Here is a 15,491-nt window from a genome sequence, read left to right as displayed (position 1 = left end):
CAGTTCTGTAGCTAGAAATTCAAGATCAAAGTACTGTTAGGGTTGGTTCCTGGTAAGGCCACTCTTCTTGGCTTGGAGATTTCTATTTTCTGTGTCCTTACATGGTTTTTCTATGTGCATATGCAGAGAGACAGCTCTCTGGTGTCTCTATCTCTTTTTATAAGGACACCAGTCCTATTGGATAAAGGCCCCACCCTTATGATGTCACCTAACCTTTATTATCTCCTTAGAGGTCCTATCAGCAAATAGGACCACCTTGGGGGTTAGAACGTCAACATATAAACTTGGGGAGAAAACCAGCCTGTAATGCTGATAAAATGCATCTATTAAAAAACCACAGAAAATATAATATTTAATGGTAAAAAACTGCATGTGTTTATTCTATGATCAAAAACAAGACAAAGATATCAGTTCTCACTATGTCTATTCAACCTTGTGATAGGTATTCTAGCCAGAGCAATTAGATAGAAAACAAAATAAAAGGCATCATATTGGAGAAGAAGTAATACTATCTCTAGTTGCTGATAACATGATCTTATATATAAAATATCCTAAGGAATCTACATAAAATCTATCAGAACTAATAAGTTCAGTAGGTCACAGGATATAAGATCAAGATACAAAAATCAATTGTATTTTTATATATTAGCAATGAATAGTCTAAAGTGAAATTAAAACAATTTCATTTATAATAACATCAAAAGAATAAGATATTTAGGAATAAATTTAACAAGCACAAGATGTGCACACTGAAAACAAAACATCATTGAAAGAAAGTAAAGAAGATCCAAATAAATAGAAATACATACTAATTAACTGGAAGACTTAATACAGTCTTCTCTAAATAGATCTACAGATTCAATGCAGTCCCTATCAAAATCTCAACTGGCTTCTTTGTAGAAATCAACAAGTGTATCCTAAAATTCAAACGGAAATACAAGGGATCCAGAATAGCCAAAACAATCTTAGAACAAAGTTGGAGAACTCACTCTTTTCTATTTCAAAACTTACTATAAAGCTACAGTAATCAAGACAGTATGGCACTGGCATAAAGATAGATATATAGATCAAAGGAATAAATCTTAGAGTCCAGAAATAAACTCTTACATTTATGGTCAACTAACTTTAACAAGGATGCTGAGACAATTCAATATGTTAACATAGTCTTTTTGACAATGGTGCTGGGATGACTGGATATCCATCAAGTGATGAAGGCATAAACAAACTTATATATCCATACCATGAAATACTATTTGGCCATAAAAAGGAATGAAGTACATTCCACAACCTGGACAATTCTTGAAATCATTATTCTAACTGAAAGAAGACAATCAAAAGGCCACATTTTGTATGATTCCATTTATATAAAATGTCCCCAATAGGCAAATGCATAGAGATAGAAAGTAGATTAGTTGTTGCTAGGGGCTGGAGGAAGGGGAGAATGGGGACTGTTAATGAATATAAAGTATCTTTTTGGGGTTGGTGAAAATGTCTGAAATTATTAAGTGGTGGTGATTGCATAATCTTTTGAATATAATAAAACCCTTATGAATTGGTCACTTAAATGTGTGTGGATTCAATAGTATATGAATTATATTTCAATTTAAAAGTTACCTAAAACATGATTGAATGATATCTAACAATCTGGATCTTGTGATATAAAATCAACTTATTTAATCAGTGGATATATACAGTATCTTCTTCCAGACATTTGGGGATGTCTCAGAGATACCTGACCACGTTCCTCTTCCCTTCCCCCACAATACAGTCTTAGAGCCACTAGGTGCAGCCTGGTAAAGGGATTGTCTGCCCCAGAGTGGGGAGTTGGGGGACTGTGATGGTCCAGAGCACAGTGAGAAGGGGTCTGCTGGGGAGGGCATACACAAGGCAGAGGAGGTGGCAGTAGCATTGGGATATTGGTTATAGACAAGGAGGCAGATCAAACAAATATGTAAAAGGAATGGGAGCCAGCTTTATCACTGTAGTAGAAGAAATTTACAAATATGGCAAGGGAGAAAACTATAGCTCAGGAACAGTGTCACCCCCTATGGCAATAAGAATGCTTAACACTGAGATCTTGGTTTTTAAAATATAATCTTTTCTCACACTGCTATAAAGATATATCTGAGACTGGGTAATTTATAAAGAAAGAGGTTTAGTTGACTCACAGTTCTGCAGGCTGTACAGGCTTCTGCTTCTGGGGAGGGCTCAGAAAACTTACAATCATGGCAGAAGATGAAGGGAAAGCAGAAGCAGGCACATCTTTCTATGGCCAACAGGAGAGAGAGAGAGCGAAGTGGGAGGTGCTACACACTTTTTTTCTTTTTCTTTTTTCTTTTAAATTTTGAGATGGAATCTCACTCTGTTGCCCAGGTTGGGGTGCAGTGGAGTGATTTCAGCTCACTACAACTTCCACCTCCAGGGTTCAAGCAATTCTTGTGCCTCAGCCTCCCAAGTGGCTGGAATTACAAATGCGTGCCACCATGCCTGGCTGATTATTTTTGTATTTTTAGTAGAGATGGGGTTTCACCATGTTGGACAGGCTGGTCTTGAACTCCTGACCTCTGGTGATCTGCCTGTCTTGGCCTCCCAAAGTGCTGGAATTACAGGCTTGAGCCACTGTGCTTGGTCTACACGCTTTCAAACAACCAGATCTTGTGAGAACTCTGTCATGATGTCTCACTAGGGTGATTATTGGGGGGAACCACCCCTGGTATTTCAACGTAGGTTATTTCTATTTTCCATAAGTGTCAGCCAGCTGAGAAATAAAGAGAAAGAGTACAAAGAGAAGAATTTTACAGCTGGGTCACCGGGGGTCATCACATACTGGTAGGACCATGATGCCCACCTGAGCCTCAAACCAGCAAGTTTTTTTATTAAGGGTTTCAAAAGGGGAGGGGGCGTAATAACAGAGTAGGTACAAAGATCACATACTTCAAAGAGCAAAAAGCAGAACAAAGATCACATGCTTCTGAGGGAACAGGACAAAGGGCAAAAGCAGAACTACTGATAAGGGTCTATGCTCAGCGGTACCTGTATTGTCTTGACAAACATCTTAACAGAAAACAGGGTTTGAGAGCAGAGAACTGGTCTGACCACAAATTTGCTAGGGTGGAGTTTTTTCCCCACCCTAGTAAGCCTGAGGGTACTGCAGGAGACCAGGGCGTATCTCAGTCTTTATCTCAACCTCATAAGACAGACACTCCCAGAGCAGCCGTTTATAGACCTCCCCCAAGGAATGCAATCCTTTCTCAGTGTATTAATATTCTTTGCTAGGAAAAGAATTTAGCGATATCTCTCCTACTTGCACATCCGTTTATAGGCTCTCTGCAAGAAGAAAAATATGGCTCTTTTTGCCTGACCCCGCAGGCAGTCAGACCTTATGGTTGTCTTCCCTTGTTCCCTAAAAATCACTGTTATTCTGTTCTTTTTCAAGGTGCACTGATAGCATATTGTTCAAACACACATTTTACAATCGATTTGTACAATTAACAAAATTATCACAGTGGTCTTCAGGTGATGTACATCCTCAGCTTACGAAGATAACAGGATTAAGAGACTAAAGAGAGGCATAAGAAATTATAAAAGTACTATTTGGGAACTGATAAATGTCCACGAAATCTTCACAATTCATGCTCCTCTGCCGTGGCTCCAGCCGGTCCCTCTGTTTGGGGTCCCTGACTTCCTGCAACAGGGGATGGTGCTAAATGATTAGAAACCACCCCTGTAATCCAATCCCTTCCCACCAGGCCCCACATCCAACAAGTTCCTTCACAAAATGGATTATTCCAGGGCTGGAGTGGGAAAAGATGACCCTGGAACATCTTTTGTGCAGAAACATAAGCAAGTGTATGAAGAATGACAGGGACATGTCAAAAGGACACAGAAGCCAGATTGAAGGGGCTTCTACTAGCCAAATCTGGGATAACTTGAGCATCATAAATGAACAGTATTAATGATGGATTGTTACTTATTGGATAAAGCAGGAAACCGTAAGCCCATACTGAAATAAATAGATTTAAACAAATAAAACATTTGATATGGGATGAAAGTTTTACATAATTTCAAAGTATTTTTCCAAAAAGTACTAATAACAAGAAATGTGATGGTAAAAAGGAGAATTCTGGTAGGTAGCATTTTAAGCAAGTGACCTAAGTGAACATCATCAGTAATGGAACAACTCAAAATTATGGTCATTCTGTATTATTCCTGTCCAAAGATGCATAACCTGAATCTAACCGAGAGGAAACATAAGAAACCCAAATTGAGGGACATCTACAAAATAACCAGCCTGGATTCTTCAAAAACATCAAGGCTATGTGAATGTCACAGGAAGACTGAGAAACGGTTCCAGACTGAAGGAGACATAAAAACTAAATGTAACACGTGATTCTGATTCTGAACTGGATCCTTTTGCAAAATGGGTGTTATTGGGATGCCTGGCCAAACTTGAATGGTGTCTGAGCATTCGATGGTAGTAATATAAAAATGTTAATTTTACCATTTTCTCTGCTTTTGACAGTTATGTCAAGGTTATGTAGAGTGTCCTTGTTTGTGGGAATTACACACAGATGTACTTGGGATGATAGGTATCCTGTCAACAATGTACTTTTAACTGGTTTGGGAAAAGAAGATTTTGTACTGTGCTTCCAACTTTTCTATAAGCTTCAGGTTGTTTCAAAAAAACAGCCAAAAAGAAAAGTATCTGACCCTGAGAGGCCTATTTAGTGTAATAATTAAATAGTAAGAATGTTGCACAAAAATGTCTGGTGGTGGTGTTCATTGTGGAGCACGTGTGTGTTTGCTGCTATTTTGTGTGTGCCCCTGACACCTACCCATCATGCAGGCCTGGCACTCATGGCCCATCTAGAGCCAGACCTTCTGCTCCTTGGTTTGTCTCTTTAGACTTTGGGCCCATCTGGGTCCCAGTTCAATATAGTGTGGGTAAATCCCCATAGTTGATGTGGCCAGTATATTTGTAAAAACTTTAATATATTTGAACTATATCTAATTTTTAACTTTCTATTGCTTCTGTTGATCCCAATTTCAGGGACGTAGGAGATACTGAATTTAAATTAAAAGATAATAAAATATTTTAGCACTTAAGTGAAGACTAAAGATGGACAAGGATGTTTCTTTTCTAAACTCTTCTCGATAGTTACTTGTATAACATGTTAAAGAAAAGGTGACATTTGCGTGAAATAGTTTTCACATGCATCATTAATCAAGCTAATATAAACTACAAGCACTATCTGTTGCTCACATTCTCACCATCAGCTATTCTGCCTTTGAAGCTTTCTTGAAATTATTTCCAGCTATTAATCTGTACTTGTAAATAACACAACTCAGACAAACTGGACCACAGGGATCCACTTCTACATAGCTGCCCGGCGGGAGGGGAAAGAGGCTGTAGAGCAGGTGGAGTGAAGGGAGTGCGAGGGAAGGCAGGCGCCCTTCATGTCACTCAGTTCTGATCTTCCCTGTCCTTCCCTCTTCCTCCATTCTCCAAGATTAGTTGAGTGTCAGTTACATGTCAGGCAGGGTAATGGGACTGGGGAGCCAATGACAAATGAGATACACTCTGGGCCTTTTAAGGAGCACTGAATTTGTAGAAAGACTGTTGAGCTAGGAATTCAAGAATATTCTAATAGTTTCTACAAAAGAAGTCAGGCCAGGCACGATGGTTCGCGCCTGTAATCCCAGCACTTCGGGAGGCCGAGGCGGGTGGATCACCTAAGGTCAGGAGTTTGAGACCAGCCTGGCTAACATGGTGAAACCTTGTCTCTACTAAAACTACAAAAATTAGCCAGGCATGGCAGGCGCCTGTAATCCCAGCGACTTGGGAGGCTGAGGCAAGTAAATTGCAAGTAAATTGGAAGGCAGAGGTTGCAGTGAGCTGAGATTGTGCCATTGCACTCCAGAGCCTGGGAGACAGAGAATCTGTCTCAAAAAAAAAAAAAAAAAAAAAAAAAAAAAAAAAAAAAAAGTCGAATAGTGCTATTAAAGTAGAAAAATTGCTTCATGACAGGAATAAAAAAAGTCTTCATGGAAAAAGTAATGTTTAAAGCCCCAACTTAATTGCAGTTTTCCAGGAAAGAAGGAGGAGAGGGAATCACAAGCAGAGGAAATTGAAGCAAAAGGCTGTGAGTCTCAGAGTGCAGCTTCTTTGGAGCTCATCGAGGGGAAGGTGAAGGCAAAAAGAAGGATTGTGTGTGTCTGAAAGTAGAGACAGGCTGAGGAGAGTGGGTCAGAAGGACCCACTGGGGTTGGGCCTTTTTTTCCCCTGCTCTGTCACCCGGGCTGGAGTGCAGTGACGTGATCTCGGCTCACTGCAACCGCCTCCCAGGTTCAAGCGATTCTCCTGCCTTGGTCTCCCGAGTTGCTGGGATTACAGGCGTGTACCACCATGCCCAGCTAGTTGTTTGTATTATTATTTTTTTTTTTTGAGATGGAGTCTTTCTTTGTCACCCAGACTGGAGTGCAGTGGTGCGATCTTGGCTCACTGCAACCTTCGCCTCCTGGGTTCAAGTGATTCTCCTGCCTTGGCCTCCTGAGTAGCTAGGATTACAGGCATGTGCCATTACACCCAGCTAACTTTTTGTATTTTTAGTAGAGACTGGGTTTTGCCATGTTGGCCAGGATGGTCTTGATCTCCTGACCTCATGATCTGCCTGCCTCAGCCTCCCAAAGTGCTGGGATTACAGGCATGAGCCACCATGCCCAGTAGGACCATTTTTAAAAAGAAAGCAGACCGGGTGGTGACTCATGCCTGTAATCCCAGCACTTTGGGAGGCTAAGGCAGGAGGATGGCCGGAGGTCAGGAGTTCAAGACCAGCCTGGCCGACGTGGTAAAGCCCTGTCTCTACTGAAAATACAAAAACTTAGCCAGGCATGGTGGCGCACACCTGTAATCCCAGCTACTTGGGAGGCCGAAGCAGGAGAATTGCTTGAACCTGGGAGGTGGAGGTTGCAGTGAGCCAAGATCACGTCATTGCACTCCAGCCTGGGTGACAGAGGGAGACTCTGTCTCTACATACATACATAAAATAAATGTAGACAAACCAAACAGCAACAACAAACTCCCCCACATGATATGCTGAGGAGCTCAGACTTTATTCTAGAACGATGGGATGTCAGGTGAGGGTCTGCTGGAGACAGCCATGGTCACTTCCCTCCCACCACATGGATTCTGTGATTCTCAGGAGCAGGAAGGAACAGCCTGACCCCTGTAGGATGGGATAATTGCTCACATTCTTGTATTTTTAGTAGAGACTGGGTTTCGCCATGAGATCTTCACAGAGATCTCTGCTCAAACATTACCTCATCCTCTCCTGTCTAACCTCATGAAAATAGCATGCCCAGGATTTTCTACTCATCTGTCTTTTTCTTCCTAGTACTTCCCAAATATTTCAGTTATCTGTTTTTTGTCTCCCCTACAGGTATATAAACTCTATAACAACAAGGGCTTTGTCTTATTACTGCTGGTCCTCATGGTGCCTTGTGCTGTGCCAGCCATATAGAAAATGTCTATAGATTCTTGAATGAGTGAAGAGTGATCCAAATCTCCCAGAAATCATGGTCCCACAGACTCAGATTCTAGAAAGAGAACTTTGCAGTCCCCAAAGGGCTCTTGCAGCCCAGGTCGAAGGATGGTGAATAAGAAGTCCCAAAAGGCTCCCTGAACAACAACAGCTTTCCAAATGAGATGGCAAATCCCTACCCTTACAATCCTGTTTCTGTCTGTTTCCCAGAGTCAGCCTTTTATAATGGAAAGGTAGGGCTGAGATAATGTTCTAATTTAGGGTTGTCAGGACTTAGCCAAGGATCTCACCAGGGAAAGAGGAAGAAGCCTAGATCTTTCCTCTAAAATGCAGTCCAAAGCCAGAGCTTGGAGAATAGAAAAGCTGGTGTTTTCCTGAATGTCCATGAGACCTCAAAATGGACAGGCTGTGTCCTTCAGGAGATCACATGGGTCTCGTGAAGTCTCAGCCGTAGCGTATCACCTTCAACTTCACAGCATCTTCCATGCTTGGCTTTGAAAGGACAGTAGTGCAATCATCAACAAGCTTCCTAGATAGGTGTCCATCTTGGGGGTGGTTTTTGGATCTTTAGCAGTCCAGTGATGTAGAGTGGAGACAGCCCAGAAACTTCCCAGGATGGGTCAGGTCTTCAGCTTTCCTAAGCCACATGGCTAGAATCACCTTAAATTACTAGAAAAACAGACAAATCTCAACTATCTGAAAACTGGTGGCCTTGTTTCTAGATCTTTTCCATTTGAGAACCAATTTGTTCCTATTCCAGGCAACCAAAACCTCATGTCCTGGATATGCAAGGAAAACAGAGTCGCGCTTCTTTTGCCTGGCATGTGAGTGATTTCGAGGACACTGATCGGAGAAATTCCAAATGGGCTACTCTCGTTAGGCAGAGTAAGTCATTATTGCCAAGAGCTTCCAAACCATTTAAGCTGCCGAAGCTGCCAAAAAAGGAAAAGGTATGATTTTTTGCTTTTCTAAATCATCATAGAAAAAGTAAGGCTGCTTTAACATATAAATTAGGGAGGGGTTTCTCATAGTAATACTAATAATCAGTTTTATAGCTTCTTTTAACCTATCGAAGCATTTTGTACTTTATACTGGATTGCCACAGTTTATGCAGTGGGTGAGTGGGCATTATTCCCCTGTTAAAGAAAACAAGAGGTTTTGTCCTCAGAATTTATCACTAGGTTTAACCTCGAGAGAATGGCCACCCCTGTGAGTTCCAAGAGCTGAGAAAGCACTGTTTGTGAAATGGAGGTAAATCTGTAGCTCCCCTTAAAACCTCACAAACTGGTTAGCAGAGTAAGCTTATACCTGTTCAAACTCTAGGTTTTCCCCTAAACTATTTATGGAATCTTGGGTAAGTTGCATAATTTCCCTGTATGGGTTTTTATAAGTAAAATGGGGATTTTGGTAGCTGTTCTGAATATTTTATAGAGTTAGGAGGAGAATTAAAGAATGTGGAAGTATATATTCAACAACTATTTCCTGAGGTCTGTGTACAAACCATTCGCCAATAATAGCTTTCTGTCTAAACCCACAGCACAATGGACTTTGCAGGCATCCAGGTTTTCAATAGAGTTTGACAGCAGATTTCCATGATAGAAAAAGGACTAGAATAGCTCAGGCCCATTCGGCAACTCCTGTTCCCTACGCGTAGAATGACTTCTTGCTCTTTTGGAGAATCTTGCCAATTCACTAGAATATTACTCACCCTCTGTTGCCAGAGATCTGATTCATCAGCAAGCCATTATGTCTATTTGAGACATTCTGTGATGGAGGGCGACTTAGCTGTCCTGCTCAGTGGATTCTGACCTTAGGAATACTTCGTATTGAAAAAGGGAACAGTTTGACATCTAACATTTCAACGTAGTCTGAATTTTGAGATGGGTCCAAGTGAAATGATTTATTGCAGTGTGTGTGGAGGAGGGCTTGGATTAGTTACTTTCTGTCACTGAACTAATTTCGTGTCAGGTTAGAGCTATTACAGACTAAATTATCCCAAACGCCTCTTTCATTCACCAAATCCAGTTGAAATATTTTTTTGCTTTCAAACATCTGTTAAAAGACTTCTTATTTTGATTTCAAATTTGTAGAGCAAGTTGTAACAACAGCACAAAGAACTCTTGATATACTCTTTCCCCAGCCCCATCTGTTGTTAATTTTATTTGCTTTAATGTTCTCTTTCTTCCTCTCTCTCTTACACCATTTGAGGGCAAGTTGCAGACATGATGTCCCCCAGCTTTGTTTATCTTTTTTTTTTTAAGATATGGGGGTCTCACTATGTTGCCCAGGCTGGAGTGCAGTGGCTTTTCATGGGCACAACCATAGTCCTCCCACCTCAGCCTCCTGAGTAGCTAGGACTACAGGCACAGACCCTGTGGAATAAATAATCTACAGGCTAGACCCTTTACTCCTAAATATTTCAGGGTGTATTTCCTAAGAACAAGGATTCTCTCTCACATAACCACAGTACAATTTATAAGGTTCAGGAAATTTAACATTGATACAGTATTACTATCTAAAGTTCATAGTCAAATTTTATTAAATAGCAGATGGTGGTGGTTCACACCTATAATCCCAGCACTTTGGGAGGCTGAGGTGGAAGAATCACTTGAGTCCAGCAGTTTGAGAGCAGCCTGGGCAACATAATGAGACCCCGTCTCTACAAAAAAATATACAAAATTAGGCAGGGGTGGTGGTGCGTGCCTGTAATCCCAGCTAATCAGGAGGCTGAGGTGGGAGGTTTGCTCGAGCACAGGCCTGCAAGTCTGCAGTGAGCTATGATTGCATCACTGCACTCCAGCCTGCATGACAGAGAGCCTGTCTAAAAAAACAACAACAAAAAGTATTAACTGATGACCTTTGTTATATTCTGATCCAGGATTCAGTCTAGGACCATGTATTATATTGAGTTATCACGTCTCTTTAGTCCTCTTCAATTTGGAGGAGTTCCTCACTCTGGTTTTTTATAACACAGACATTTTTGAGGAATCCAGGCCAGTTCTGTATCTTTCAGTGTGGGCTCGTCTGATGTTTCCTCACGAGTGGGTTCAGGTTACGTGTTTTTGTCAGGAATCCCAGATAAGTGACGTCGCGTCATGCTCAGTGCATCACATCAAGAGGCACCTGAGGTCGGTTTAACCCATTATTTACGAGAGTAGTTGAGTACTTGTTCATACCCCTTTCATTCCAGAAATAAAATACTGAATCATTCAAAATAATTTATCTTTTTATCAATGAGGTTTTCTTCTAACTTTCCAGAGATACTTGAGATACTTGTCCCACAAGTCCATTTTTTGGACTGTCCTGCAGAATTTGTGTGGATGCTTCAATAAATACTCAATCCCCTCTCTTTTACATGAACCCTCTTTAGGGAAAATAAATTGGAACAAGTGTTCTCATATATTCGAAAGCAAATAATGAATACCACATGTGAAAAGCTTCCAACACAGTGCCTCACACATAGCCGCCAATGAGTGGCTATCATTCCTATTCTTACTTGAGATGCCAACACATTTTCCATTCTTATGTGACAAGAATCAGAACCATGCACTGAACGCCTCTTAAGTAGAAATTTGTCTGTGTTACTGGGCGACTTGGGGGAAATTTTAAGAGCTTAAACCTATAGACAGTATCACAAGCTTTCCCATCAAAATAGATGGTTGAAAATGGGAATATTTTATATCCATAGTTTGAGTTTGGTTTTCCATGTATAAACTTAAGTTTAGAGAGCTTAATTACAATGTTTCTAAAAAGTACAATTTATGAGATTTAACAGTATGTATCATTCTTGTATACATTTACCCAAAAATGCTCTTAAAAATACTTTTGGAAATCCATTGAGCAAGTCTCTAAACCGCTTCTTCTATAATGCCCTAATCTCTCTTTTTAAATCACAAAATATCTCTTAAGTTCTATCTTCTATTCCATTCATTATTTTCCCCTTCTGGATTTCTGGTAGTTTTCCTTCCTTCCTATAATAGCTACCTAATCATTGTCCAATTTATGTGCATATGATAGATATTTTTAATGTAATTCATTTCTATTTCATTTCTTTGCTGGCAAATACTCTCATTGTCCCCCTTCATTTCCAATCCACGGACTTCAGTCTTAGTGACTGATACATTCTTTTCCTCATCCACTCGAGTTTGAGAGCAGTATTCTCAAATTTTAAAGGTCATACAAATCACTTGGGGATCATGTTAAGATGCAGATTATGATTCAGTAGGTCTGAAATGGGGTTTGAGATTTTGCATTTCTGTCAAGCTCCCAGGAAATCCAGTTAGTTGTTGCTGGTCTGAGGACCTTGAGTAGCAAGGTGCTGGAGGATTTGACAATGAACTGGATTTTGTGCTAGGAACAGGGGGCACTTGATGAGGTAAAGGGAAGAGGGAATGGGGGGATTTGATGAGGCAAAGGGAAGTCTATTCTAGGAAGAACAGACGGAGCAAAGACAATGATAACCCAGCCCCTTTGCGGAAGTGTATGTGGTTCAATGTGGCCGGAATATAGAGCACAGAACTACCTGGTGATAAGGCTGGAGATCAATCAGCTGAGTCGCTGGAGTGCACAGGGCTGGGCTTTTATTTAGTTTTTTGAGACAGAGTCTCACTCTACTGCCCAGGTTGTAGTGGCACAATCTCAGCTTACTGCAGCCTCCGCCTCCTGGGTTCAGGTGATTCTCCTGCCTTAGCCTCCCGAGTAGCTGGGATTACAGGAACTGGCATGAGGCACTACGCCGGGTCTTTCTACTACTTTTAATGAGATGTTACCTCTTTCCTTCTCAGAGGGTTGTTTTCCAATTCTTTGCAACACATATTCAGAGACTATGTGACATCTATGTCAACCTTTATGGGATAACTCTCAAGTTGGTACTTTTTATTATGTTAAAGATATTTGCTTGAAAGTCTTACTTCCTGTAACTTGGAATGATGATTTTCTGACCCTACTCAACTCCATTTTGGGTTATCATACCATATCATTGGACTGATCTCCTAAGTCTCTGTATCAGTCAGGGTTCTCCAGAGAGACAGAACCAATGATGTGTGTGTTGTGCGTGTAGGAGAGGAACAGCCAGGGAGGGGTGTTTATTTTTAGAGATGGCTCCTGTGATTTTGGAAGTTGGCAAATCCAAATGCAGCAGGGTGGGCCAACAGGATGGAGACCCTGGGAGGAACTGATGTTGCAGCTTCAGCCTGAAGGCAGTTTGCAGGCAGAATTCTCTTCCTGAGGGATCTTCAGTCTTTCTCTTGAGACCTTCAATAGGTTGAATGAGGCCCACCCACATTTTGGAGGATAAACAGCTTTATTCAAGGTCTACTGACTTAAATATTAATCTCACCTAAGAAATATCTGCACAGCATTGGGCCGGGTGCAGTGGCTCACGCCTGTAATCCTAGCGCTTTGGGAGGCCGAGTTGGGCAGATCATCTGCGGTCAGGAGTTCAAGACCAGCCTGACCAACATGGGGAAACCCCGTCTCTACTAAAAATACAAAATTAGCTGGGTGTAGCGGTACATGCCTGCAATCCCAGCTACTCAGGAAGGCTGAGGCAGGAGAATCACTTGAACCCGGGAGGCAGAGGTTGCAGTGAGCCGAGATCATGCCATTGCACTCCAGCCTGGGCAACAAGAGTGAAACTCCATCTAAAAAAAAAAAAAAAAAAAAAGAAAAAGAAAGAAAAGAGAAGAAATACCTGCACAGCATCATCCAGATTGGTGTTTGACTAAATATCTGATTACTATTGCCTAGCCAAGATGACACATAAAATTAACCATCTCAGGCCACACCTGGCGGCTCATGCCTGTAATCCCAACGGTTTGGGAAGCTGAGGAGCATCATGTAAGGCCCAGAATTCAAGACCAGCCTGGGCAACAGAGTGAGACCCTGTCTCTACAGATTTTTTTTTTTTTTTTTTTTTTTTTTTGAGACGGAGTCTCACTGTTGCTCAGGCTGGAATGCAGTGGCGCGATCTCAGCTCACTGCAACCTCCACCTCCCAGATTCAAACGATTCTCCTGCTTCAGCCTCCCGAGTAGCTGGGACTACAGGCACCCACCACCATGGCCGGCTAATTTTTTGTATTTTTAGTAGAGGCGAGGTTTCACCATGTTAGCCAGGGTGATCTCGATCTCCTGACCTCGTGATCTGCCTGCCTCGGCCTCCCAAAGTGCTGGGATTACAGGCGTGAGCCATTGCGCCCAGCCCCCAATTTTTTTCTTTTACATTAGCTGGGTGTGTTCGTGCATGCTTGTAGTCCCAGGTACTTGAGAGGCTGAGGCAGGAGGATTACTTGAGGCCAGAAGTTTGAGGTTACTGTGAGCTATGATCATGCCACTGTACTCCAGCCTGGGTGACAAAGTGAGACCCTGTCTCTTAAAAAAAAATAATAACCATCACAGCATCACAGTACCCCTCTTATCCATTGTGAGGATTAACTGAGGTAACATACAGAAAGCATCTGACAGAACGGTCCAGGCGCTAGGGAACCAAAAAGCACTGTGGTGTGCACATGTGTTTAAATCCTTTTATGGATGGCATGATTGCACTGTGGTGTGCACGTGCGTTTAAATTCTTTTATCGATGGCATGATTTTAAAGCTGTTTCACTTGAGTGCACAGCAGAGAAGCCATCGTTGGAGAGCTGAGCATGCAGGAAAAGGAAAAAAAAAGCTTCAGGGAAAAACACTTGAAATTTTCATTTATCAGAAAGGATTTTGAAATATCTACTGTAATTTCCCCCCCAGTCTTTAAGATAACATAACTCAGTATGGCATTATGTTGGTACCAACAGTTGCACTCAACGGCATATTTTTTTTCCTGAGAACAAATATATCAGTGGACATCATCCCTTTTCAGAGCAAATATTTTGTAATGCCCCTTTATTAACCTAAAATAAAATTTACAAATATACTCAATTTATATCAAACCAATATAATGTCCTATTATACCATAATTTAAAAGAAATTTAACAGTAATTTATACTACTTTAATACATAAATATTGGGGCAGTAGATTAGAAAATATAATTAGGTTGGCCAGGCGCGGTGGCTCACGCCTGTAATCCCAGCACTTTGGGAGGCCGAGGTGGGCGGATCTTCTGAGGTCAGGAGTTCGAGACCAGCCTGGCTAACATGGTGAAACCTTGTTTCTACTAAAAATACAAAAAATTAGCCAGGTGTGTTGGCGCATGCCTGTCATCCCAGCTACCTGGGAGGCTGAGGTAGCAGAATCACTTGAACCCGGGAGGCGGAGATTGTAGTGAGCCGAGATTACACCATTGCATTCCAGCCTGGGCAATAAGAGCGAAACCCCATATCAAAAAAAAAAAAAAAAAAAAAAAAAAAAAAAAAGTAGGCATCTATATAGAGAGTCTTCATGAACGCAGGGGCTACAAATGAAGACTGACAGAAATGTGCTGTATTGGTGACTCAAATTCCATAGCTATCATGGCTACCAAACTATGTTACCATTGGAAACATAACTTTCCAAAAAGTATATCAATTCTTGGTAAAGACCAAGTGACCGCTTCTCGCTAAAATTCTAAATCTTACAAAGTAAAACTCTTCCCTCAATTTATACAACTGCATTCCTGGAGAACGCATTATATACTAAAATCACGTAAAAAGATACTGTGTTTTTATGTAGCAGAATTATCTGCTTAACTATAAACAGGCTTTTTTAGCTATATAAATGTCCTGCAGGACATTTAAGGGTTACACAGGAGGTAGGTGGGACAAGTGCTCATCCTGTAGGGCTGTCTCTCGTGGGGCAGGACCTCTCGCCTATCATCGGAGCCCCCACCCTCTCTGTGCCAGTAACCCTAACCTGTCATTATGCTAACCAAAAATGTCCCCGCAGTTCCAAAACACCCCAGTTAAAAACCACTGAGATATATAATCAGCTTGTTTTCAGCATGAATTATTAGAAATGAGACCTCTACATTTTATTAAATG

The 15,491-nt window shown here is 41.4% G+C and overlaps 1 protein-coding gene across 1 annotated transcript in view; it reads left to right on the top strand.

The window, feature by feature from the left end:
- C2H4orf45 (chromosome 2 C4orf45 homolog) overlaps positions 1 to 15,491 on the top strand; it is a 130,669-nt gene that overhangs the window by 100,270 nt on the left and 14,908 nt on the right. The window contains exon 4 of the mRNA XM_010383170.2: positions 8,302 to 8,491. Within this exon, the coding sequence (XP_010381472.1) occupies positions 8,302 to 8,491 (190 nt within the window). The remainder of the gene's footprint in view (positions 1 to 8,301; positions 8,492 to 15,491) is intronic.

Source organism: Rhinopithecus roxellana, chromosome 2, assembly GCF_007565055.1.
Source record: "Rhinopithecus roxellana isolate Shanxi Qingling chromosome 2, ASM756505v1, whole genome shotgun sequence".
Lineage (NCBI taxonomy): Eukaryota > Metazoa > Chordata > Mammalia > Primates > Cercopithecidae > Rhinopithecus > Rhinopithecus roxellana.
Note: the sequence above shows the minus strand (reverse complement) of the source record. Positions and strands in the feature narration are given on the sequence as shown.